The sequence below is a fragment of the Scyliorhinus torazame genome, chromosome 3, assembly GCF_047496885.1.
Source record: "Scyliorhinus torazame isolate Kashiwa2021f chromosome 3, sScyTor2.1, whole genome shotgun sequence".
Taxonomy (NCBI): Eukaryota; Metazoa; Chordata; class Chondrichthyes; order Carcharhiniformes; family Scyliorhinidae; genus Scyliorhinus; species Scyliorhinus torazame.
The window spans coordinates 277,919,299-277,946,108 of NC_092709.1; the positions used below are offsets into that span (position 1 = coordinate 277,919,299).

Here is a 26,810-nt window from a genome sequence, read left to right on the forward strand (position 1 = left end):
CCAATTCTATCTTGGTTGGTGTGGGTCTTCTATAATGTTGCAGTTGCACCCTAGGGCTGTGTGCGAGTATTCCACCATATTCAGTAGCAGTGGTAAGCATTGCTACTTCACAGAACACGGTGATCAAGATGCATTTATTAAAGCAGATTATAGATTTAATTTCAAAGCTTGCCTGTCAAATACATAAATAGTTTGAATTCAAATTTAAGACAATAGATATTCTTTAAGACAAACTGATTTACAGTATGCTAAAATATGACAACTTTGAAAAAGAGTAGAATATGTTAATAAATAATTGGGTACGGCTCTTTGTGGCACTTTACATAATTAAACATTTTTCTACTTTTAACAATTTTTGGAGTTCAAATAAGCTTCAAACAACACATTAAAAGCTTCAAGTCAAAGCCAATGATTTGAATACATTCACTGTATAGCCAACTGTGCAGAAGGATATCATAATGTAAACATCCCTCACATGCAGTTACATAGGTAAGCTTAAGGAGTCATGTTTTTAATGTTAAGGCATCAAAAACCTTCCATATGCAAACTTTATAATATATAACTTTAGGGGCTGTGCATAAAATTCATGAATTACGTTGCATTGGATGCAACCCTATTCAAAGTTCAGGAAAGATGTTTGAGTAATCACCGTAGTACTGAATTCCTTTAGCAATATTTTTTTTTAAAAAAATGAACTGGACCAGAAGGATCTTTTAAATACAACCAAATTAATGTGAAATAAAAGATCAACTGTACAGTTATTGCAGCTACAGTATGTTAAAATCTAGTGTCCAAGTATTGATGCAGAGCTTCAAAATGCATCCCTCATTTCCCCAATCTCTTCAGGTCAGATGTGCCAACTATCTTCCACTTGTCATTAGATGAGACAGTTACAGAAACTTGGTTAGGATTATGTACAGATCCAGCTGCCAGAGTTAATGTATTGCAAAATTAGGTGATAGGTGACTCATTCTTTTAAAGCTCTTATTAATAGAACTGTCTCAAATAAATATCCCAATAAAGCAAAGATTTAGGATATCCCTTGCTTTCTATAATAAGCCATTTACAGAAGTGATTTCCTGTACACTTTAAATAAATTGGAATGAGAATAAATTGACAACTTCCGAATACAGTACTTCCAAAATACTTTTTTTGGGGGGGGGGGGGGGGGGGGGAAGAGGGATCACAACAGCATTCTAGCTTTGCTTACTAAAACAGTAATATTATTACAGTCCTCAAAAGAGTAGGAAAACAAGGCAATGCAAATAACAATTACTGAAAGGTCACTTATACCCAACATTCGTTATTTATACCCAACATTCATTCTTTATTTCAGGCAGTGATATATCAGTTTACTTCAAATAAAAATAAGACTGGAAGAACAAATTATTTAAATAATTGAAGAATATTTACAAAAACAACGTTTGGTTAAAAAGCAAATGCCATCGCTATATCAGAAGTCACCAAGACAGATCACATTTCAGTTACCTTTCTTTTTAAAAAAAATAAAATTAGAGTACCCAATTATTTTTTTCCAATTAAAGGGGCAACTTAGCATGGCCAATCCACCTACTCTGCACATTTTTGGGTTGTTGGAGTGAGACCAACGCAGGCGGACAGTGATCCGGGATCGGGATTGAACCTGGGTCCACGGTGCTGTGAGGCAGCAGTGCTAACCACTGCACCACCGTGCTGCCCAACTTTCTTCCACTCCATTATACCAAGTACAAAGTAAAATAGAGAACAGCCAAAAATCCTAAACATTCCACTGAACATCCCCAGAAAAGAACTCAACTTCAAATAATTTCACTGACTTAGGAGAATTCCAGAGTTCTGTTATATGCGTAAATAAATTAGTGCAATAATTATATTCCATAATTGTGGGGCATTAACTCTATTCCATACACAACACATCTTCTGAATTTGCTTCCAGTAGCAGCATTATTTTGCCTGCACTGCTTAATAGCAAACAAGAAAGCAAGAGTTCTTTACTATCAGAGAAGACACGAAGGCTTCAATGTCAACTCCCTGCCTCATGGAACCCAGTTTTAAATGGTGCAGGGACGTACCCACTCCTTTATTGCCATGATCTAACACATTACAAAATTATGCTGGTGGGATCCTTTTTAAATATGCAAGTTGGGCCCCAAGAAAATCATCAAGACCCAACCCTGCCATTTTAACCACAGGCCGAAACAACCTTGCCTTCCCAGCCAGGCCAAATCTTCTGCCAAATGGATCAAGGGTCAGAAATGGCATGTTTTAATTATTTTAATTATGAAGTTTCCTGTGAGCTAGGACACAGGAAATCTTGGACCTCTCTTGCTCCAGGCTTCCACCCCACTCTTCCATTGTGCAAACCTTGGATCATCCCCATCATTATCTATTAGGGCATGGGGGAACGTTTGTGGATCCCAGTGGCGATTATCCTGTAGTCTGAATTTTTGCTCCCACTATCAGCCAGGCATGGATACCCATCAGGCTTACGGACACACCAGACCCTGAATATGTAAATAAGGCATAGAAGATCAAATCTCTTTGCGCCCCAGCATGACATATTGGTCATTGGCCAAGAACACCCTTGTGCATCAATCCAAGACCACTTTAAAAATCAAAGCCAAAGTGTCAAAAGAGCAGTTGAAGTTAATGATAAATTAAAACAGAAAACACAGGAAGTGCACAACAGGTCGATGTTGGAAGCAAAACAGGTTAACATTGTGGGTGATGGCCCTTTTGTAGGATTACTAGTAGAAGGCTGGAGGACTCCTTGGAGGTTGAAAAATAACCAAACAGCAGCAAGGTGTACAGTTACAATTTAAGAATCAGCTGTAAATTTCATGTAAAGTACAGTTAATTTTGTATAACAGTTTAAGACTTCTGTTTTTGTTAACGAAGACGGTGCTTAAAAAATATATCCATATACCACTACAATCCATGCACTGTTATCTAAATGTTTGATCTGTGTTTTTTAAGATAAATATCCCAGTCCAATAAAAAATTACATTTGAATTATCACACATTTATCCCAAGTTGAGTCATGCAGTACTGAGGATTCCCGAAGTAAAATAAATTTTATATTAAACTGGCCCCAAACCAGAAGCAGCATATTTTAGACAAGTTTTACTGTTTAGATGAAAATTAACTTGGACATACAGACCCCCACCCTCAAAAGCCAAAACACACACCTTACTTAGGGATTTTAAGCTTTCCCATTTATTGATTGAACAGAGGCTGACACCTCACACTACAAGTACAAATAAGAAAGAACAACCGCCCCAGCGCTTGAATGTTAACTTTGTTTTTCTCCACAGATGTTGCCAGACCTGCTGAATTTTTCCAGCACTTGGTTTTTATTTCAGATCTCCAGCATCCACAGTATTTTGCTTTATTAAAATTGGGCAGTTTGGAGGTTTAGTTGGGGGGGGGGGGGGGGGCGGGGGGGTTTGGAACAGTGTTCAGCACTGGAGAGATCAGAATGCACCAATGGAAGAGTAAGGCATTCACCCGAATGAACATTAGATGAAGCTGGGCTCCTATTGACTGCCAGGACCAATATGAGAAATGCGTCTGACCAGTTTGGGATCCTGAAATTCCATAAAATGCCTACAACTCCAATCTGATTCAATTAAATCAAAAGACCAGTGAGATTTTTTTGTATCTAAAGATATTCACATTATGCACCTTATCACAGCTCAAGCTGCCATAGTGATTCAATTTATAAAAATATTAAACATTCAAACATGATGTGGAAAATGGTGACATGAAAATGAGTTTGTATATAGTTGATGAGTATATAGTTGACACAAAATTAAATAATCAAACCCCATTAACAATCTAACCTAATAATAGATCTGTAAATCTGCCTGCTTCAATCGTTTCGATTTGTAGAATTAAACATCCAGGTGACCAGCTGAACCTAAAAATGAACGAGTTTTACCTTCAGGTTTAGATTTAAGTAACACAAAATTCACCTACAGGGGTTAACAAATATAGCTCGGGACTTCTCAAATTACCAAACTAATTATAAAAGAAGCATCAAAACACATAGCTAAATTGACATCACACAGTGAGATTATGCAAACAGTTGAAGATCTATTATCCATACTTTAGATTTTGTCTTTTACATAAGACTTGGAAGTCAATTTAGAGTACATAAAAGGTCGGAATTGTGTCTGAAAAATTGTAGCATATAAAAAAAAGTGATGTTTCTAAGACTGAGGAACATGAACATAATTTTGAGGAACATGAACATAATTTTCAGCCTTTCGGTGATATACACTGACATCAAATAGACACCAACAGAAGTGTTTACGCTACAGAAGGCTCTCCTTCGAGCTTCAAAAGAACCCAGCTCCTGTGAGGTAAGTATTGGCTTCTAAAATAAGTGCTTTTGTATAGACAGCTATTGTATAGTAAAGAGTAAGAAAATCCTGTGTACTGAAGATTGTATCGGACAGTGCAAATCCCAACATGGACGGAATGAAGCCTCGGCCATATTCAACCATCCAAGTTCCAGCACTCCAGCGAACAGATGTGGCTTCGCCTAGAGAATGGATTATAGTGTCACCTGCAGGAATACGAAAAAAAAGAAACTAGTTTAGACCGGCTGAGCAGAATTCTTCGGCCGATATCCAGAATGAACACACAACCCACTTTGAATCTGGCATCGTCCTTCATTTGAAAAAGCAAATCTGGAGATTTTGTATTGGTTGGCATAGGTCAAAATTAGTCATGGCCACAATTAAGTGTCTCCAAGCGGCAGCATGGTAGCACAGTTGCTCCAAAGCTCAAGGGTTCCAGGTTTGATTCCCGGCTTGGGTCACTCTGTGCGGAGTCTGCATGTTCTCCCCGTGTCTGCATGGGTTTTCTCCGGGTGCTCCGGTTTCCTCCCACAGTCCAAAGTGGTTAGGTGGGTTGACTATGCTAAATTGCCCTTGGTGACCAAAAATGGTTAGATGGGGTTACAGGGATAGAGTGGACATGTGGGTTTAGGTAGGGTGCTCTTTCCAAGGGCCGGTGCAGACTCAGTGGGCCGAATAGCCTCCTTCTGCGTAAATTCTATGATTCTATCTTTATCGAGTACATAGAGCAGATCGATTGCCTGCTCTGGCAGAAGTGAAAATTATTAATAACATTTTAATTTATCAATCACAAATTTATATACAGATGCTTTACAGTGCAGGTGGCCATTCACCAAATCACATCTGTACTGGCTCTCTGAAAGAATATTCTACCTCATCCCACTCTTTCTTATTCCCGTAACCTTGCACATCTCACTTTTCCGAAAGCAATCCAATTCCCTTTTGAATACCTCGACTGAACCTACCTCCACCATGCTCTCAGGAAGTCTGCCCAAGTTCTGGATGATTTTCTTTTCTCTTCACATCACTTTTACTTCTTTTCCCAATTACTTCTGTATTTGTGCCCTCTGGTTCTTTATGCTCCCTTGAGTGGGAACAGTTTTTCACTATTTACCCTATCCATACCCCTCAGGATCTTGAATACCTCTATCAAATCTCCTCTCAGCTTTCTTTTCTCCAAGGAAAACAGTCCCAACCTCCCTGATCTATCATCATAGCTACAGCTCTTTATCCCTGGAATCATTCTTTTGAATCTCCTCTGCACTCTCTCCAATACCTTCAGATCCTTCCTCTAGTATGCGCTCAGAACTGGACACAGTACTCTAAATGAGCCTCTAGTATATTATACAAGTTTAACATGATCTCCTTCCTCTTGCACTCAATGCCCCTATTAAAAAAGCCCAAGTTACTAAATGCATTATTAACCACTCTCAACATGCGCGGTCATCTTCGATTACTTTTTCTTTGTTTATAAATTAAAAAAGTTAGAGTACTCAATTATTTTTTTCCCCAATAAGGGGCAATTTAGCATGGCCAATTCACCTAACCTGCACATCTTTGGGAAATCCACGCAGAAAATGTGCAAACCCCACGTGGACAGTGACCCGGGGGCGGGATCGAACCCAGATCCTCAGTGCCGTAGGCAGCAGTGCTAACCACTTTGCCACCATGCTGCCCATCTTCGATTACTTATGCACATATATATAGCGGTCTCTCTGTTCCTGTACCTCCTTTAGAGTTTCTCCCTTTATCTTAATACTTTCCATATTCGTCCTGCCAAAATGAATCACCTCATACTTCTCTGCACTGAACTTCGCCTGCCACTTTTAAATCCATCAACATGCAAGGGCAGCACAGTAGCGCAAGTGGATAGTACTGTGTCTTCACAGCACCAGGGTCCCAGGTTCGATTCCCTGCTGGGTCACTGCCTGTGCGGAGTCTGCACGTTCTCCCAGTGTCTACGTGGGTTTTCTCCGGGTGCTCCGGTTTCCTCCCACAGTCCAAAGACGTTCAGGTTAGGTGGATTGGCCATGATAAATTGCCCTTTGTGACCAAAAAGGTTAGGAGGGGTTATTGGGGTACGGGGATAGGGTAGAAGTGAGGGCTTAAGTGGGTCGATGCAGACTTGATGGGCCGAATGGCCTCCTTCTGCACTGTATGTTCTATGTCTATGTCCCTTTGAAGTCCAAAACTATCCTCATTACAAAGTTTCCAATCTTCGTATCATCTTCAAATTTTTAAATCACGCCCCGAGCACCAGTCTAGGCCATTAGTACACATCAGCAAGAATTCCAACACTGATCCATGGGGAACTTCACTACAAATCTTCCTCCAATCTGAAATAACACCATTTATCACTTTTCTGTCACTCAGCCAATTTCTTATCCAAGTGCCTATTTTCCATTATGTTGCATGAGTTCGGATTTTGCTCAAATGTCTGTGTGGCACTGTATCAAATACCTTTTGAAAATCCATGCACACCATATCAAAGGCGTTGCCCTTATCAAGCTTCTCAGTTACCTTCTCAAAAAACTTGAGCCAGTTAGTTAAATATGATTTTCTCCGAATGAATCCATGAAGACTTTCCTTAATTATCCTGCACTAGTCTAAGCGACTGATTTTCAACTATAATTCCAGAACTTTGCCGGCTTTATTCTTGCACACCTTCTTGAACAAAAGTGTAACATTTGCAATTCTCCAGGTCTCTGGCAACACCCCAGGTGTCTAAGAAGATTGGAAGATCATCACTAGCACCTCTGCAATTTCCACTCTTGCTTCCCTCAGATGCATCTCATCCGGTCCTGTACCTTATCAATTTTAAGATAGCCTTTCTAATACCACCATCTTCTCAATGTACATTCTTCTAGTGTACCAGTTATCACCTCTCACACAGTCTGGGTAGCATTGTCTTCTTTTGTAAAGGCAGATGCAAAGTACTTGTTTAATACCTCTGCTATTTCTCCTACTTCAATGTGCTAGACCCGTCTTTTAATTCTGAATCGGCGCTGTTCTTTTACCACTTTTTAAATTATTTATGTGCTTAAAATAGACTGTGATTCCATTTAATGATAGTTGACAGTCTCTTTCCATGCTAGCCTCTTCCTTTTCTTATTAGTTTCTGCAACTTCCCCTCTTGGCCTTCTATATTCAGCCTAATTCTCCATTGTATTTACTGGGCATCTTTCAAACACGCACTTCTTCCTTTTCATCTTCACCTCTATCTCTCGCCATCCAGGGTACTCCAGGTCTATTTGTCCTATTTTCCCCTTCAAGGGAACATACCTTGACATGGGCACAATACTTCTTCTTTGTGGCTTATTGTTCAGCCACTGTCTTTCTGCCAACTTTTGATTCCAACTTACTTGACTTAGATGCATTCTCATCCCAGTGAAGTGGTTTTCTCCCAGTTGTGAATTGCTGACATTAATAGATCTTGGTGTTCAGATTTGACTGTGCCTTATCTAGACAGCATGAAAGGCCTTCAACTTCTTTCTTAAGATTTATTGCAAGCAACACTGATATTTATTGCCCATCTCTATTTGTTCAGAGGTGTCTGTGCTGAACCACTGCATGCAGCAGAGGAGAGGGAAGTTAAGAGTTAAACACGTGGGCAAAGGGCTGGAGTCACATACAGGCCTGGATGATGAGGTTGTCAGGTTTCCTTCCTCAAAGGACATTAATGAGCCAGCTGAATTGTCATGACAATCCAGCACTTCAGGGACACTTTTAGCAATGTTTTCATTTTCAAATTTCAAATTCTCAAGTTGCTGTGTTGGGATTTTAAGTCATGTTCTCTGGAATATTAATCTGTACCTCAAAATAGGCCCATAGCGTAACCACTATACTAGAGTTTCCCATACAGCATAGACAATTTATCAGCAGGGAGCTGAAATCCTGAAAATGCCTGAGCTGGGGTAACTTTTACCAAGTTGAAATGGACATCTCCATTTACATCAGGGTTCTCTATGATAGAGAAATGTTTCAGTTTAATCATCTCATGGACTGATCTGATCTCTTCACACATCTTCTCTACCAAGTAGTAGTCCACTCCTGTATGCTTCACTTGATGTCTGATATTTACATTGTGTATTTTATGTTTGCCCTATTATGTATTTTCTTTTCATGTATGGAATGATCTGTTTGAGCTGCACGCAGAACAATACTTTTCACTGTACCTTGCTACCTTCTAGCAGAATTCTCTATCTACATTTTCCTTCTCAAAGTTGAAACAATTATTTCCTTTTTGGATTAAACCCACTGGTCAGATGAATCAATAGGACAGCAACAGGTATACTGTTTTGGATACTGTTGAGGGGGATAGCCTATCAGGGGAAAACAACAGCAGCCAGAACAGTGGCATCACAACTGGCTCTGTTGCTCAGCAGGGGAGGGCAATGTGCAGGAGAACGTGAGTTATAGTAACTATAGTAAGGAGCACAGATAGGCTCTTTTGTGAACCTGAAAGAGACTCCAGGATGGTATGCTGCCTCCCTGGTGCCAGAGTCAAGGATGTCTCTGAACGAACACAGGACATCCTGAAGGGGGAGGGGAACAGCCAGAGGTCGTAGTCCACATAGGTACTAACAATATAGGCAGGAAGAGTGATGAGATCCTGCAGAAGGAGTTCAGGAGTTAGGCAGTAAACTAAAAAGCAGGACCTCTCAGGTTGTAATCTCAGGATTACTCCCTGTGCCACGTGCCAGTGAGGCTAGAAATAGGAGGATAGTGCAGCCAAAGATGCAGCTAAACTGGTGGTGCAGGAGGGAGGGTTTCAGATTTCTGGACCATTGGGATCTTTTCTGGGACAGGTAGGACCTAAGGTTGTATCTAAACTGGAGGGGCACCAATATCCTGGCTGGGAGGATTTAAACTAGTATGGCAAGGGGGTGGGATCAGAATGAGAGCTTAGAAGGTGTAATGACTGAAGGGAAAATATAGAACCAAAATAAGAGAACAACAGGGCAGCATGGTAGCATAGTGGTGTTTGAAATAATTAATCTATGAATATATTTCCATGTATTTCTTCCCACTGTAAACTCCACACACCCTACAACCCATCAAGATTCTGGCGTTCCTCCAATTCTGGAACTCTTGCACTTCCCTGGTTTGCATTGCAACCTCATTGTACCTTAGAGCCAACTCTCTTTGGCTGAGTATATGTCGTAATTTCCTTATTTGGATTCGTCAAATTTTGTTTGATAATCACTCGTGATGCGCCAACATGTTTTTGCTATGTAAATGCAAGTTGTTGTCGTCCTGATTGTGATTGGCAGAAGAACCAGAGGTGAATTAAAAAGGAATAAAGTTGTACAATCCTGGAGAAAGAGCAAAGGAGTGCAACTAATTGGATAGTCAGCAAATGAACAAGGGTCTGAAGAGCAGTGCAGTATTATTTTATGATTCTAGGGTATCACAATTAATGTAGAATCATAGAATAACCACACCAAGAGGCCATTTATCAAATTGTCTTTGTGCTGGATGAAGGAAAATTTGATGTTGCACATTGCCAAATACATATGCAGTGAGGAAAGATCAACAGAACACTCACTGTAATTGGAATGATGGTACGGAGACAAGTGCTTCCCTACATCGTGAAAAACTAACCTGGGTAAAATATATCACTTTTAGTTGTCCCTTCTTTCCACTGCTGAAAAGTTCCTGAGATAATAGTGTCGGACACTTCAGCCCAGTATCGACCTGGAATTTCATGTAAAAATAAGTGATAAGTATTTGCAAGAAAAAGTGTGGGGTCAACAAGCTGCAATTTTACAACAGTCTCATCTCTCTTTCAAATGTGAAAAACACATGAAATACAACATTAAACAAACATTGTACAAGACGACAAATATATTAAAGTCCAGCATCACAAAAAACACAAATTTCATACATTCCATTTGACTCATTGTCCGAATCAGAAGGAAAACGGAGAGGAATTAGCTGGTTGTATATTATAGAAAGGTAAACATCTTGCAATCAAAGAAGTCACCTTGAACTAGATGATAGTCCCTGAAAATTGAGTGCCTACTCCTCCATCTTAAGTGTCGAGGTGATGATAAAATTAATAGAAACAGAGAATTGGGATTGACAGTCGTGTAATCGGCTTCTTTATGTTGCCAAATACCAAGCTAAGAGTCTATTAAAATGAAAATACATATATTTCTGGGCTTAATGGGCTTTGCCTTGTCTTAATAATTCAAATCTCTGTGCTTGCCCCTTTTCTTTAAGTGGTTATCAGAAGGCAAACAGAATCTGAAATCAGAAAGTTGGAGGAAAAGTATATTCAGACCAATTTGCAGGTGAAGTACTTTAGGACATTTTGCTATGTTACAGGCGCGCTGTATAAAAAGTTGTTGTTGAGATTTGAAAAGTATATTCCTAAACTCACTCTAAAGAGAGAGGAAACTCATCCCTTTAAACTTTAAAGGGTTTAGAGATGGCAGGGAGGTAGTTCAGAGAGGCTCAGTGATTTTTTTTTTCAGGAGTTGAATTATGAAGGTAGTTTGTAATGAGAAGGACAGTCCCAAGAAGAGACTTGATTTGCAATATCAGCTAACACGTGATGACAGAAATGAAGGTTGGGAATGAGGCCAAGCTAGACTTGTGGATAAGGTAAGATACAGGAGTGGCCAAGAGCTGAGGAAGCAGAGTGGATGGTCTCCAAAGGTGGTTTTGAGCACCTGAGATGATGTTAGAAAGTGACAGATGGCAGGCGTTTAAGGCTAGGTTTGATAATGGAGAAAAGAAAGCAGAGATTATAATTACTCTCCAGGGTGATTTTGAACTAGTGGATGATATTGAAAGGACAAAGAAAAAGAGTAGGGGCAATTAAAAGAAATGATGGGACATGGATAATTGTGTGTCTCAAAGATGCATCTGAAAATTCTGCTTCCTATCATAAATTATTTGGACAGACTGTAGAACAACAAACAACTGAGCAGAATAGGGAAATTAATGAAGGTGCAGAGAACTGTGAAGTTTGGAGAACAGGAATATCTACTGCACGTTTCATGTAAGATGTTCCAAGAAAGAATTTTAATGATAATCATGCATATATTAAATGAGGATTTTTAGTACATGAAATGCTTTATTAGAAGAATGAAACCGAAATTATATCATTTAATATCACAATATTTGAAAAGAAAAGAAAGGAAGAGAAAGGGCACAGAAGAGTAGACACTTCCAGTTAAAGAGACAGCACCTGAATAAACACAATGGCCTTCTGTATGCAATTTTTAACAATTCTAGTTCATTACCTTATATCTTCACTTATTTGACAATTTGGTCCCCCAAATGTAATGCTACTTATTAGAACATAGAACAATACAGCGCAGTACAGGCCCTTCGGCCCACGATGTTGCACCGAAACAAAAGCCATCTAACCTACACTATGCCATTATCATCCATGTGTTTATCCAATAAACTTTTAAATGCCCTCAATGTTGGATATTGATTGTGGGACTATCACAACTAAGTCCGATCAGTTATTTATGCAACATCCACAGATTTATTTCCACCAAATGTGCCTGGACAGCAATAAAGAATAGCAATCACATTCGCTGATTTCCGTCCAACAGAACAAAAACCATTTCCATACAATCCCCACAGTACAGGAGGGCATTCAGCCCATCAAGTCTGCACAGACCCTCCGAAAGAGCACCTTACATAGGCCCATTCCCCGCTCTATCCCTGTAACCCCACCTAACCTGCACATCTTTGGACTGTGGGAGGAAAGCGGACCACCCGGAGGAAACCCATGCAGACACAGGAGAAATCCACACAGTCACCCAAGGACAGAATCAAACTCGGGTCCATGGTGCTATGAGGCAGCAGTAGTAACCACTGTACTGCAATTGAAGAACCCCAACCATGTTGAGTAAGGTCATCTACTTAAACACAAATGTAAGACCTTCCTCCCTCTGTATGGCTCATCTGCTCACCTTAACCAGCTTAACCCCTGGAAACTTAAATTAAGTTTTTGATGCAATTACTTTGTCAGATCTGATTGACCTGGACAGGAATAGAATACGTATCCTCAGGGTATCCTCAGATCTATTTTATCTCTTTCATCTTTTATCTCACTGCAGCTCAATAGCTCTTTAGTTTGCTTTACTACTTTTTAAAATCACAGGCAGGGACACAACTCTGTCCCATAAATAGTGTTCCTGACGTTGACGGGAGGGAAGAACATGACAAGCGTAGGACAGGTGGTCCAGGTTCATCATCAACATACAGAGGTTCTCTGATCAGGACATGCCACTCTTGGCTTTCAGTCTTGATATGTTGAGGAGCTTCCCATCTGATAGTAAGCTGCTTATGTACAAGGCCTGTACCCTCAGCTTACTGCTGTATAGCAGGGAAGCCTCGACAACCTACATATACCGAAAATAAAGGCTCAATAATTTCCATCTCTGGTATTTATGACATATCCACTGCATCACTTGGAAAGACAAAAAGTCACCAATGGCGTGGCCCTTTCTAGGGAAACCATGCTAGCACTAATCAAATATAGGCAGCTTCACTGGTTTGGGTATACGAACAGGATGGCTGCGTCCCCAAAGGATATGTTATAGGGGAGACAGCCCCTACCGAGAGCTCTAATTCAAAGGTCTCAACATCAATCACAGCAAATGGGAATTTGTAATTGTGACGCAAACAGTGGGCAGGAATTTGATGACATGGTGCTTCTAAAGCTCCAAAGCAGATGACAGTCTAACAAACAAGGCGTTTGCAGAGTGGGCGGCACGGTAGCACAGTGGTTAGCGCTGTTGCTTCACAGAGCCAGGGTACCAGGTCAGATTCCCAGCTTGAGTCACTGTCTGTGCGGAGTCTGCACATTCTCCCCGCGACTATGTGGGTTTCCTCCGGGTGATCCGGTTTCTTCCCACAAGTCCCAAAAGACGAGTTGTTAGGTAATTTGGACATTCTGAAATCTCCCTCTGTATACCCAAACAGGCCCCGGAATGTGGCGACTAGGGTCTTTGCACAGTAACTTCACTGCAGTGTTAATGTAAGCCTACTTGTGACAATAAAGATTATCTTGCAGCATCACTGGAAAGGGAAAACTTTGGCAGACTTTGCCTTTCCAGAACCCACTTGTTCAGCCATCAAAGATGTACAGCTGATTTCAACTGACCTCACCAAATTCCGATGCTGCATTCCTAACATCTCTCACGGATGGAAGGATGTCAATCATTATTTAAATTTTTTTTTTTTTATAAAAAGAGTACCCAATTCATTTTTTCCAATTCAGGGACAATTTATCATGGCCAATCTACCTACCCTGTACATAGAACATAAGAACTAGGAGCAGGAGTAGGCCATCTGGCCCCTCGAGCCTGCTCCACCATTCAATGAGATCATGGCTGATCTTTTGTGGACTCAGCTCCACTTTCCGGCCCGAACACCATAACCCTTAATCCCTTTATTCTTCAAAAAACTATCTATCTTTATCTTAAAAACATTTAATGAAGGAGCCTCTACTGCTTTACTGGGCAAGGAATTGCATAGATTCACAACCCTTTGGGTGAAGAAGTTCCTCCTAAACTCAGTCCTAAATCTACTTCCCCTTATTTTGAGGCTATGCCCCCTAGTTCTGCTTTCACCCGCCAGTGGAAACAACCTGCCCGCATCTATCCTATCTATTCCCTTCATAATCTTATATGTTTCTATAAGATCCCCCCTCATCCTTCTAACTTCCAACGAGTACTGTCCCAGTCTACTCAACCTCTCCTCGTAATCCAACCCCTTCAGCTCTGGGATTAACCTAGTGAATCTCCTCTGCACACCCTCCAGTGCCAGTACGCCCTTTCACAAGTAAGGAGACCAAAACTGAACACAATACTCCAGGGGTGGCCTCACTAACACCTTATACAATTGCAGCAGAACCTTTGGGTTGTGGGGGCAAAATTCACGCAAGCACAAAGAGAATGTGCAAACTCCACACGGACAGTGACCCAGAGCCGGAATCGAACCCGAGACCTCAGCGCCATGAACCAGCAGTGCTAACTACTGCATGCTGCCCTGTCAATAACTATTTTAATACAAGTTAATTTGCATGTATAATAATAACATTCTCAAACTAGAAACCCAATATTGAAATTTAATTTCCTGACATAATGCAACTGAGTAAACAATTATACAGTACCTGAGTGTCCCCCAGTGTCCACTGCTGTTCCAAAGAGCAACACATATTCAGTTAAGGATGCATGCAAAAGGCACATGGAACCCATCCAGCCACCAGCATTCACGAAGATCCACTGCAGGTCCTCATCTGGAAGTATGTGACCTGGGTACTTTTTTCTCAACTCAACCACAACTTTGGTAAATGCTTGCTCATGATTAAGACCTGAAATATAGCACAATATTATATTTCTATGATTCAAAAAATCTGTTTCCAGTAAATGTCTTTCATTAAAGCATTTCTCACTTTCAGTAATTTACTGCACAACTCTGCAAAAAGATGCAGGGCTTTCTTTCAGTCACTGACACAAAGTACATTAGGTTACTATCAATAAACTACTCATATGTGAATATCTGCAGGTGAGGCAACACATTGTGGTTAAGCAAATTAGGTGCTGCATAAATATTCACACTATTCCTTACTCAAATTTTCATTACTTGCTCCAGGCACACTATCAGAGAACTAGTTGAAGTGCCTTCCTGGATTGCAGTTACTATCGTTGTATTCTCATGGTGTGCTGTAGATGAGTGTTGTTAAGCAGTAAGTAATTGATAGGTTGCCAATGTGGTCTGGCAGAGAATTTTAAAAGCAAAGACAACTTGATTGGAGAAGGCACAAGAGGTCATTTTGAGTGAAAAAAGGCTTTGGATAAACATGATGTAAAATGTTGGGACACTCAGCTCCTGATCTCATTACAACTTTGGTCCAAACATGGACAAAAGAACAGAACTTAAGAGAGTGACTACCCTCGACGTCAAGGCAGCATTTGATAAAGTATGACATCAAAGAGCCCTAGCAAAACTGGAATCAACGGGAAGACTCCTTTGATACTGGAGCAGTCCATATCCATATGCAGCAAGATTTAGACAATATTTAGGATGGGGCTTTTAAGTGGCAAGTGCCATTTGCACCACACAAATGCCAGGCAATTACCATCTCCAATGAGAACACCCATCTTCCCTTGATATTCAATGGCATTGCCATCACTAAATCCCAATGACCAGAAACTGAACTGGACCAACCATATAAATACTGTGACTGTAAGAGGAGGTCAGAGGCGAGTAACCCATCTCCTGACCCCCCCCCCCCCCCCCCCCCCCCCCAAACACCCTCCGGAAGCCTGTCCACCACCTACAAGGCACAAGTCAGGAGTGTAATGGAATACTCTCCAATTGCCTGGATGAGTGCAGCTCCAACAATACTCAAGAAGCTTGACACCATCCACGAAAAAGCAGCCCACTTCACTGGCACCCAACATGAATAGTGGCAGCAGGGTATGCCACATAAAAGATACATTGCAGCAACTCGCCAAGGCTCCTTGGACAGCACTTCCATGTCGTGGCCTCTACCACCGAGAAGGACAGGGGCAGCAGATACGTGGGAACACAGCCACCTTCAAGTTCCCCTCCAACCTACACATCTGCCGTCCTTACCTGGTCTGGCCTACATGTGACTCCAGACCCACAGCAATATGGTTGACTCTTAACTGCCCCCTCAAGGGCAATTAGGGATGAGCAATAAATGCTGGCAGAGCCTGCGACACCCACGTCCCATGAATGAATAAAAACAAAATTAAAAATAAATATTAGCCAAGCCAACAAACACTCATCCTGTAAAATAATAAAAACATTACAATTTATACGCTGACCAAAGTGTTAGAAGCACACAACGAGAAATTCATCAGCACTTCCCAAAGATAGCAATGGCTTTTATTTCCACTATTTAAATACAGAAAAAGCTTTGCTCACAATTATGTACTCAAGAAAATTGGCACTTTAGAATATTAAATAGACTGAGGCTAAATGGAAGAGTCAATCTAACCAACTGCTGGCTAACTGTTTGAAACATTCAATGCACCCTAGATATTGAATTCATGGACCATTAAGTGCGTGTATTTTTGTCCAAAAGTAAAGAGTCAACATTACCCAGTTGTTTTATTACTGGAATACTGAAGCCCTTCAGATCCGTTACAAATTAGGATGGTATAGAGCAAAGTACGATTTGCACAGAAACACAACCAAAAATAGGACAGAAATTTCCATTCTCTTTAATACCAGGTTTCCAGCATAATGTCAATCTTCAGCTAACTAAATCTGCATTTGTCATTATTCGAAAAAAATTAACTGAACACTAATTTGTGCACTGATAATCTTATTATAAATATTTGGCCAAAACTGCCAATTGCTATTCAACACTACTTGTGCATTTTTTCTTGCTTAATTTAAATTATAACATTGTCTAATTTATTTTCAAGTATGATTTCAAGTTCCGATCAGTCGATGTTTCCTCTCAATGCAGAGACTGCATCAACCAGACAGAAAACCCCTGTGACACTGCAAATAAAATAAGGTTAAACATCGGTCATACCATGTTGTGGGGGGAAACATGGTAACACAGTGGTTAACACTGTTGCTTCACAGCTCCAGGGTCCCAGGTTCGATTCCCAGCTTGGATCAATGTGCAGAGTCTGCACGGTCTCCGCGTGTCTGCGTGGGTTTCCTCCGGGTGCTCCGGTTTCCTCCCACAGTCCAAAGATGTGCGGGTTAGGTGGATTGCCATGCTAAATTGCCCTTAGTGTCCAAAAGGTTAAGTGGGGTTACGGGGATAGGGTGGAGGCGTGGGCTTGGTAGGGTTCTCTTTCCAAGGGCCGGTGTAGAGTTGATGGGCCAAATGGCCTCCTTCAGCATTGTAAATTATGAAATTGAAAATGCTATCTGGTTGCACGCATGGGAAAATATAAATAAATGCAAAACAAAAACGTGCTATATTCCAAGGGCTAGACTCACATTTCATTGGCACACCCTGCACAGGATTATTTAATAATAATAATCTTTATTAGTGTCCCAAGTAGGCTTACATTAACACTGCAATGATGTTACTGTGAAAATCCCCTAGTCGCCACACTACGACTGTTCGGGGACACTTGGGAGAATTCAGAATGTCCAATTCACTGAACAAGCACGTCCTTTGGGACTTGTGGGTTTCCTCCGGGTGCTCCAGTTTCCTCCCACACAGACACAGGAAGAACGTGCAAACCCTGCACAAACAGCAACCCAAGCTGGGAATCGGAGCCGGGTCCCCGGCGGCATGAAGCAACAGCGCTAACCACTGTGCTACCGTGCCTGATTAGATGGAACAGGATCATATTTATGGTTCCATGAGTAATGAAATGTTGGTGCTTTTGTGCTGCCCTTGGGAGATGCACAAAATGCCAAATACTTGGAAACAGACCAACAGTATCAATCTAAGTGAACAAATTAATGTTAGGACTAATGCGGTGATCTTAGGATATTTCTGACTGTACAGGGGCACGAGGCAAGGATGCCCGTTGTCCCATTGTTGTGCACTCACTATTGAACCCCGGTAAGGGTTGCACCCCATAAAATTTGGAATCAGGCGGCATTTTGGATTGGGGGGCATGTAATAATAATAATATTTATTAGTGTCACAAGTAGACTTACATTAACACTGCAATGAAATTACTGTGAAAATCCCCCGGTCAGAAGTGAGGGAGAATTCAGAATATCCAAAACACCTAACAAGCCCATCTTTCAGGACTTGTGGGAAGAAACCAGAGTACCCGGAGGAAACTCACGCAGACACAGGGAGAATGTGCAGACTCCGTACAGACGGTGACCCAAGCTGGGAATCAAACTGGCGCTGTGAAGCAACAGTGTTAACCGCTGTGGAACCATGCCGCCAACCTGTGATAACCACAGATTTGCATTGTCGGGGATAGGCGCGACTTATAGGATTTGGAAGAGGGAGGCGGTCGATAGGATTAGGGATGCGCTTGTGGAGGGTAGATTCATGGGACTGGAGGAGTTAAAGGAGAAATACCAACTCCCAGGCAGCGAGTTTAGATATTTGCAGGTGCGGGACTTTGCTTGCGAAGGGCTTCCTTCGCTCCCCGGTTGCAGAGTCACACACTGATGGACAGGTTTTTATCATGAGATGAGATGGGTGAAGGGAGGATTCTCGGATATATATGGGTGGTTGCTGGAGATGAGGAAGGCTCCGTCAGAAACAATAAAGTGGAAGTGGGAGGAAGAAATGGGCCTGGTGCTGGAAGTGGGGGGTGGGAGGCTGAGTGAGACACTGTATCAGGTGAACTCTACTTCCTCTTGTGCCAGGCCGAGCCTGATACATTTTAAAGTTCTCCATGTGACTCACTTGACTTGAGCTCGCATGAGTGGGTTCTTCCTAGATGCGGACGATGAGCGTGAGAGTTTTTTTTAAAAGGGGGCCAGCGAATCACTCACATATGCTCTGTCCTGCCCAAAACTGGTTGCGTTCTGGGCCTCAGTCTTTGAGACCATGTTGGTGATTGTGGGGGTGTGGCTGGAGCTGTGCCCATTGTTGGCAATTTTTGGGGCGTTGGATTTGCCTGTGCTGCTGGAGGGGAAGGGGGCCGATGTCTTGGCCTTTGTCTCTCTGATTACCTGCCGATGAATCTGACTTGGATGGAGGTTGGCGGTGCTTCAGAGTTGTTGGGAGGCATGTCAGAGTTCCTGTGACTAGAAAGAATAAAGTATGCCCTTCGGGGGTCCGAGGAGGGTTTCACTCAAGGTGGAGGCTGTTTGTCGCCAGCAAATAAGGGAGTGGGGTGAGGGGTTATAATTAGCTTATAAAAACAAAAATGACAAACTGTTTGTAATATAAGAGTGTGTCTTGTTTGTGCAATTTTATGTATTGTTTGGAATAAAATAAATATATTTTTTAAACTTAGGAAAACAACCCCAGATATTTAAGCATGTACAAAATTTGCTAAGTCAAATAAGGGCAGGTGACCAGAATATTGGTCAAAGGCTTTAAAGGAGAATCTAAAAAAAAAAAGACACTTGGGGAGGGAATTATAAGATAGGTGAAGATACAGTTGTCAATAATGATTAAAATTAGAAATGCACAAGAGGCCAGAGATGGATGAGTGCAATGATCTCAAGAGGGTTGCAGGGCTGGAGGTGGTTACAGAGATAGTGAGTATGTAAGGCCATGGAAGGATCGAAAACAAAGGGATGAAAATGTTTAAAAGTGATGTTTGTCAGAACAGGAGCCAGGGTCAGTAAGCAAGTGATTGATGGCTGAAAGGGGCAAGGTGCGAGTTAGGATACAGGCCGAGTTTTAGATGACCTCAAGCTTATGGTGAGTAGAAGATGGGAGACCAGTCAGAAGTGCCTCTGACAGTAACCGGCAGGAAGTTGTAAGCCAAATGCTAGAGTGGAGGGGTAAAAGGTGTCAGTGGGGAGACAAATCTGTGTAATGAGGCACTGTCCCAAATACACTATGAATTATTCCTCATGGCTACCTATGCCAATTTGATTTTCCCAATCTATATGAAGATTAATCACCCATGATTAAAGTACTGCCTTTATTATCTTCCAAATTATTCTCCGTCCTTCAGTACAGCTACTGTTGGGGGACCTGTAGACTACACCCACCAGTCTTTTCCCGCTGGTTATTTCTTGCCTGCACTCGTATGGATTCTACATCTTCTGATCCAAAATAATTTCTTGCTATTGTATTTATTCTATCTCGTACTAACAAGCAGCATTAAGATAATCAAATAATCAGTTTCTCTGCTACGCTTCTCCAAAGTCAAGGAATTGAAGGGCAGATGGGACCTCTCCACACCTGAGGAACGACATACTGGCACTGGAACGGGTCCAGCGGAGATTCACACGGATGATCCCAGGAATGGTAGGCCTAACATACGATGAACGTCTGAGGATCCTGGGATTATATTCATTGGAGTTTAGGAGGTTGAGGGAAGATCTAATAGAAACTTACAAGATAATGAATGGCTTAAATAGGGTGGATGTAGGGAAGTGGTTTCCATTAGCAGGGGAGACTAGGATCCGGGGGCACAGCCTTAGAATAAAAGGGAGTCACTTTAGAACAGAGATGAGGAGAAATTTCTTCAGCCAGAGAGTGGTGGGTCTGTGGAATTCATTGCCACAGAGGGCGGTGGAGGCCGGGACGTTGAGTGTCTTTAAGACAGAAGTTGATAAATTCTTGATTTCTCCAGGAATTAAGGGCTATGGAGAGAGAGCGGGTAAATGGAGTTCAAATCAGCCATGATTGAATGGTGGAGTGGACTCGATGGGCCGAATGGCCTTACTTCCGCTCCTATGTCTTATGGTCTAACATCTAGACTAAAAGACACTTGAATACTGCGCTGGAAATTTATCTTGGCTTTGTATACATAAGAGTCTGCAATGGGACTTAATCTCAGGGACAACACGTTTATGAAACAAGCACTTAATCCGCAAGGACAGCGCCTATCATTTTGGAACGGAGCTCTAGTGTCCACATTTGTATCAAAGTTGTAACAAAGTCTGGAGCTGAATGGCCCCTACAGAATCTAAACTGGGCATTGAACAGGTTATTGCTGATATCGCATTGTCAAGGATGGATACTGCAGTCCTCAGCTGGTGGTAAAGGCTCTGAAGAAGTCATGCGGACAGGAAAAGTTAACTCTGTTCCTCTCCCCACAGATGCTGCCAGGCCTGCCTGCATTTTCTTTTTTGGCTTCCAGCGTCCGCAGTATTTTGCTGCTATTTTTTATGATGATAAAGTAGATTGGCGAAATAGTAATTGGAGTGGTCCTGATTTTTGAACTGTCAATGCAGCCTGAACAGACAGGGAACGCGGATTTTTAATGCAGTCGCAGTCTCAGGATTTTCTCTCTCTCACCCACCCACCCATACCTTGCTGCGTGCAGTCAGCTGTTTTATTCATAACATACCTGAATACTGCTTCGCTAGCTTGGCCACTTCTTCCTGGCTGAACACGTGCTGCTTGCTGCTCAGCCACGCGCGGAACATCCAGACCACGAGCACGGCCAGGGTCACCAAAGCAACGGTGCGGCACAGCGCGAGCTTCATGGTCAGCGAGGCCGGAGAGCGGGGCGCCTCGAACAGCACAGCCGGGTCGGAGAGAGGGGCGCCTCGGACAGCACAGCGGGGCGGTTGACACACTGCACCCGGTCCGACTCAGTCCACAGACGGTGCGATCCGCCCACCAAGGGCCTCCACTTCTCTTCACCCCCGCCAACCGAATAGCCAGGCCTGCTGCCCAAGACGCAGTCTCACCCGCGGGAAGCGTGCCGCCGCTTTCCCTGACGGACAGCGCAATCCGCCAATCGGGTCCCGAGCTTCCCTAACTGCCCCGCCCCCTCCCCCTCCCCGCCCAATCAACGCGGTAGATAGTCCGGGAGCGGGTCGAGGGGGCGGTGAGCTCGGCGGTTGATAATGAGGCCGACTGCAAGCGATTCCGAGATTCTTTGATTACAAAGAGCGCAACTCTGCTTGAGGATAATTATGACAAGCACCATCCGTTTCAAGGCAAGCAGTAATTTTCTACTGCTTGGAGCTGTAAAACTTAATCCAACTGGTGCAGAGTTCAGCCGTTTGCTTCCTATCCTGTACATCTATCACCCCCACTGATCTCAAAGAAAAGCGAAATACTGCAGTTCCTGGAAATCTGAAATGAAAACAAAAAAATGCTGGAAATTTTCCAGTCTCCTTATTATGGAAGACTGGGCATACAACCTAAGATGTGCATTGAGACTCTCGAGAAGTCCTGGAGTGTTGACCCCTGTGGGAATTACTCTTGAACACCAACTTTTGACGGATCATGTGTCAGGTTTAAGCCCAAGATGAGGTGCAATGCCTTTTCTTGTCATCGTGGATCTTGTGTCTCTCTTGTGGAGACCATGCATTGGATTCAATTTCAATTGGTTTGGGGAGCAAACAATGAGATGGATTAAGGTCTTGCCCTATCCCCTCTGCGCATTGGCTTTGTGAGGTACCCTCAATAATGATGCTTAGAGATTAAACTGTAAAGAAGGCTTTATTAGGCTAATAACTATGCTACAGATTTGGACGAGAGCTGACTGCTATACAGACCATGAGGCAGGCCTTTATGTATGGCTCCCAGATGGGCGGAGCCAGAGGCGGAGTCCCCAGAGTTCCAAGCCTGGTCTTAAAGGGAACATCACCTTACATGATGATAAGGCAGTAACCGTTCATCACATTCACCCCCTGTTTAAAAAGGAGTCCGGCGGGGGTGAAGTGCCATCATAGGTCCATCCGTCTCGGCGGCCGGATCGTCCTCCTCGATCTCCTCAGTTCGGGCGGTGGTGCGGCGGGCACGGACGTCCCGGTTGAGGGCACATCCGGGAGCACAGCGGTCGGAGCTTCGGTCCGGGTCGGGGCAGAGGAACTAGGCAGGGCCGGGGTTAGTGGAGCCGGGGCAGAGGAACTAGGCAGGGCCGGGGGTAGCGGAGCCAGCGCCGGCGGGGTGTATAAAGGGGGGGGCGCACGGTAGGAGCTCACCAACGGGTGGTAGGGCCGGAAGGGGGTGTGTTGTAGGGGGCGACGGGTCCTGCAGGCGCGGGAAGGGGCGTCTGTGGTGGAGGATCCAGCGGGCGCCAGATCCCGGAGGGAAACCGTATCTTGCCTGCCGTCGGAGTACTCCACGTAGGCGTAACTGGGGTTGGCGTGGAGCAGTCGGACCTTTTCAACTAGGGGGTCCGTTTTATGGCTCCTCGCGTGCCTCCGGAGAAAAACAGGTCCCGGAGCCGTCAGCCAAGGTGGAAGCGAGACCCCGGAGGTAGACTTCCTGGGGAAGCGAAACAATCGCTCATGAGGGGTCTCATTTGTGGCCGTGCAGAGGAGTGACCTAATGGAGTGTAGGGCATCGGGTAGGACCTCCTGCCAGCGGGTGGTTGGGAGATTTCTCGACAGCAGGGCCAGAAGGACAGCCTTCCACACGGTCGCGTTCTCCGTCTCCACCTGCCCGTTTCCCCGTGGGTTATAGCTGGTCGTTCTGCTCGAGGCGATGCCTTTGCTGAGCAGATACTGACGCAGTTCATCGCTCATGAACGATGTACCCCGGTCGCTGTGGATATAAGCAGGGAAACCGAACAGGGTGAAGATGCTGTGCAGTGCCTTAATCACCGTGGCTGAGGTCATGTCGGTGCAGGGAATGGCGAATGGGAAACGGGAGAACTCATCGATTACGGTGAGGAAATAGGCATAACGGTTGGTGGACGGGAGGGGCCCCTTGAAGTCCACGCTCAGTCGTTCAAAGGGGCCCGAGGCCTTCACGAGCCGAACCTTGTCTGGCCGATAGAAGTGCGGTTTGCTCTCCGCACAGACCTGGCAGGCCCTGACCATGGCCTTGACCTCCTTGGTTGAGTAAGGTAGGTTGCGGGACTTGATAAAATGGACGAGCCGGGTAACCCCCGGGTGGCAGAGGTCATTGTGGATGGCTTGCAGGTGGTCCTCCTGCGCGTTGGCGCATGTGCCGCGGGACAGGGCATCTGGGGGCTCGTTGAGCTCCCCTGGACGATACTTGATATCGTACGAGTAGGTGGAGAGTTCGATCCTCCACCTCAAAATTTTATCGTTCTTTATTTTGCCCCGTTGCGTGTTATCGAACATATAGGCGACCGACCGTTGGTCGGTGACGAGGGTAAACCTCCTACCGGCGAGGTAGTGTCTCCAGCGCCGCACAGCCTCCACAATGGCTTGTGCCTCCTTTTCGACTGCAGAGTGTCGAATCTCGGAGGCGGTGAGGGTTCGGGAGAAGAACGCTACTGGTCTGCCTCCTTGATTGAGGGTAGCAGCTAGGGCGATGTCTGATGCATCGCTCTCTACCTGGAAAGGGATGGTTTCGTCCACCACGTGCATGGCGGCCTTGATGATGTCGGCCTTGATGCGGTTGAAGGCCAATTGGGCCTCAGCCGAGAGGGGAAAAGTTGTGGTCTTTAGGAGTGGGTGGGCTTTGTCCGCATACTTGGGGACCCACTGGGCGTAATAGGAGAAAAGCCCCAAGCACCGTTTGAGGGCCTTGAGGCTGCGGGGGAGAGGGAGTTCCTTAAGGGGGCGCATGCGGTCGGGGTCGGGACCTAGGACCCCGTCTTCCACGACATAGCCGAGGATGGCCAGCCGGGTGGTGTGGAAAACGCATTTGCCCTCGTTATAGGTCAGGTTAAGGGCTCGGGCAGTCTGGAGGAACTTTTTGAGGTTAGCGTCATGGTCCTGCTGATCATGGCCGCAGCTGGTGACATTGTCCAAGTACGGGTATGTAGCCCGCAAACCGTACTGGTCCACCATTTGGTCCATCGCCCTTTGAAAGACGGAGACCCCATTTGTGACACCAAAGGGGACCCTGAGGAAGTGGAAGAGCCGGCCGGCTGCTTCGAAGGCAGTATAGAGGCGGTCTTTTGGTCGGATGGGGAGCTGGTGGTAGGCAGATTTGAGGTCGACCGTGGAAAAGACTCGGTATTGGGCGATCCGATTTACCATTTCCGCGATGCGAAGAAGGGGGTACGCATCAAGCTGCGTGAATCGGTTTATGGTCTGGCTATAATCCACGACCATCCGTTTCTTCTCCCCGGACCGGACTACCACCACTTGCGCTCTCCAAGGGCTGTTGCTAGCCTCGATGACCCCCTCTCCCAGTAAACGCTGGACCTCTGACTTGATAAAAGCCATATCTTGGGCACTGTAGCGACGGCTCCTGGTGGCGACGGGCTTACAGTCAGGAGTGAGGTTAGCGAATAGCGAGGGGGGTGCGACTTTCAGTGTCGCAAGGTAGCACACCGTAAGGGGGGGCAAGGGTCCGCCGAACTTCAGTGTCAGGCTTCGGTGGCTGCACTGGAAATCCAGTCCGAGCAGCAGGGGGGCACAGAGGTGAGGGAGGATATAAAATTTGAAACGGGTGTATTTGGCACCCTGGATCGAGAGATCCGCAATACAGTACCCCGTGATTTGTACCGAGTGGGACCCAGATGCGAGGGCTATGGTTTGGGATGTGGGTGGGTGCGTAGGGAGCAGCGCCTTACCGTTTCAGGGTGGATAAAGCTCTCCGTGCTCCCGGGGTCGAAGAGGCATGCAGTGTCGTGGCCGTTGACCTGGACCTGCATCATGGAGTCCTGCAGGTGTTTTGGCCGAGTTTGATCGAGGGTGATCGCACCCAGTCGCGGGTAGTCGGAGTCGTAAAATGGCCGCTGCCGTTGGTCGCACGTGTCGGGTCGAGAAGATGGCTGCCGACCAGATGGCCGCTCCCATGTTTCGCACGAGGCTGATGACGCGTCAGAAGAGGACGTGTCGGGTCGGTGCGCAGCAGCATTGCGAGGCCTGCGGGCCTGGGAGCCCGATTTTCGGGCCGGCTGTTCTTTGTTTTTCTGGCCCCTGGGTCTGGCCAGGCAGACCTTCGCAAAGTGCCCTTTCTTCCCGCAGTCGCTGCAGATCGCGGAGCGGGCTGGGCAGCGTGGGCGTGGGTGCTGGCCCTGCCCGCAGAAGTAGCAAGGTGTGCCCCCATGGTGAGCAGGTCGCCGCGTGGCGCAGGCCTGTAATACGGGCGAGTCTGAGGAAGTCCGGGGGGGGCTGGCAGAGTCCGCGGGGTACGTACCCAAGTTGTGTCGGGCCACCTCCAGCGAGGAGGCGAGCGTTAGCGTCTCCTGGAGGTCTTTTGCCCCGTTTTCGAGCAGTCGCTGCCGGATGTAGGTCGAGCGGATGCCGGACACGAGAGAATCTCTGATGTGCAGGTTCATATGGGCTTCCCCTGTCACATCCTGATGGTCACAGTCCCTGGCCAGCGCGGTGAGTTTCTCAACAAACTCGTCGAGCGATTCCCCCGAGCGCTGCCGGCAGGTAGAGAGCAGATGCCGGGCGTGCACCTCATTGACGGGTTTGACAAACCGCTTGCGGAGCAACTCAATCGCTTCCTCATAAGTCGTCGCCTTTTCGAGCGTGGCGGAGATTCTGTGACTCACCCGGGCGTGGAGTAGGCGCAGCTTGCGTGGCCCCAGGATGGGAGTCTCTGCGGAGTCCAGGTAGGCCTCGAAGCACCGCAGCCAGTATTTAAAAATTTCCTATGCCTCCGGCGTTCATGCTTCCAGATTGAGCTTCTCTGGTTTTAGGCCTGCGTCCATCCTGAATCTAGTTTAGCCTAATAAATTGAGGTACCCTCAATAATGATGCTTAGAGATTAAACTGTAAAGAAGGCTTTATTAGGCTAATAACTATGCTACAGATTTGGACGAGAGCTGACTGCTATACAGACCATGAGGCAGGCCTTTATGTATGGCTCCCAGATGGGCGGAGCCAGAGGCGGAGTCCCCAGGGTTCCAAGCCTGGTCTTAAAGGGGACATCACCTTACATGATGATAAGGCAGTAACCGTTCATCACACTTTGTAACTTTAAGATCAAGATAAACATTTTTAGAAAAAATAACCTCCCCAAGAATCTCTGCAAAA

At 44.9% G+C, this 26,810-nt stretch overlaps 1 protein-coding gene across 1 annotated transcript; it reads right to left on the bottom strand.

Annotated features, from left to right (window-relative positions):
• Positions 1–133: 133 nt before the first annotated feature.
• On the bottom strand, positions 134–21,661 carry sigmar1 (sigma non-opioid intracellular receptor 1). Its single transcript, XM_072497283.1, has 4 exons — positions 21,287–21,661; positions 14,506–14,706; positions 9,966–10,058; positions 134–4,567 (listed from the first exon to the last, which is right to left on the bottom strand). Exons 1-4 carry the CDS (start codon positions 21,423–21,425, stop codon positions 4,338–4,340), a joined length of 663 nt encoding a protein of 220 aa, XP_072353384.1. The 5' UTR covers positions 21,426–21,661; the 3' UTR covers positions 134–4,337.
• Between the last annotated feature and the right edge of the window lie 5,149 nt (positions 21,662–26,810).

Coding starts and splice junctions, on each gene's coding strand:
- sigmar1 (XM_072497283.1), bottom strand. CDS start 21,425: ATGAAGCTCGCGCTGTGCCGCACCGTTGCTTTGGTGACCCTGGCCGTG. Junction 14,707..21,286: donor GCTAGCGAAGCAGTATTCAG/GTATGTTATGAA, acceptor GCTATATTTCAG/GTCTTAATCATGAGCAAGCA. Junction 4,568..9,965: donor AAGTGATATATTTTACCCAG/GTTAGTTTTTCA, acceptor GTATTCCTGCAG/GTGACACTATAATCCATTCT.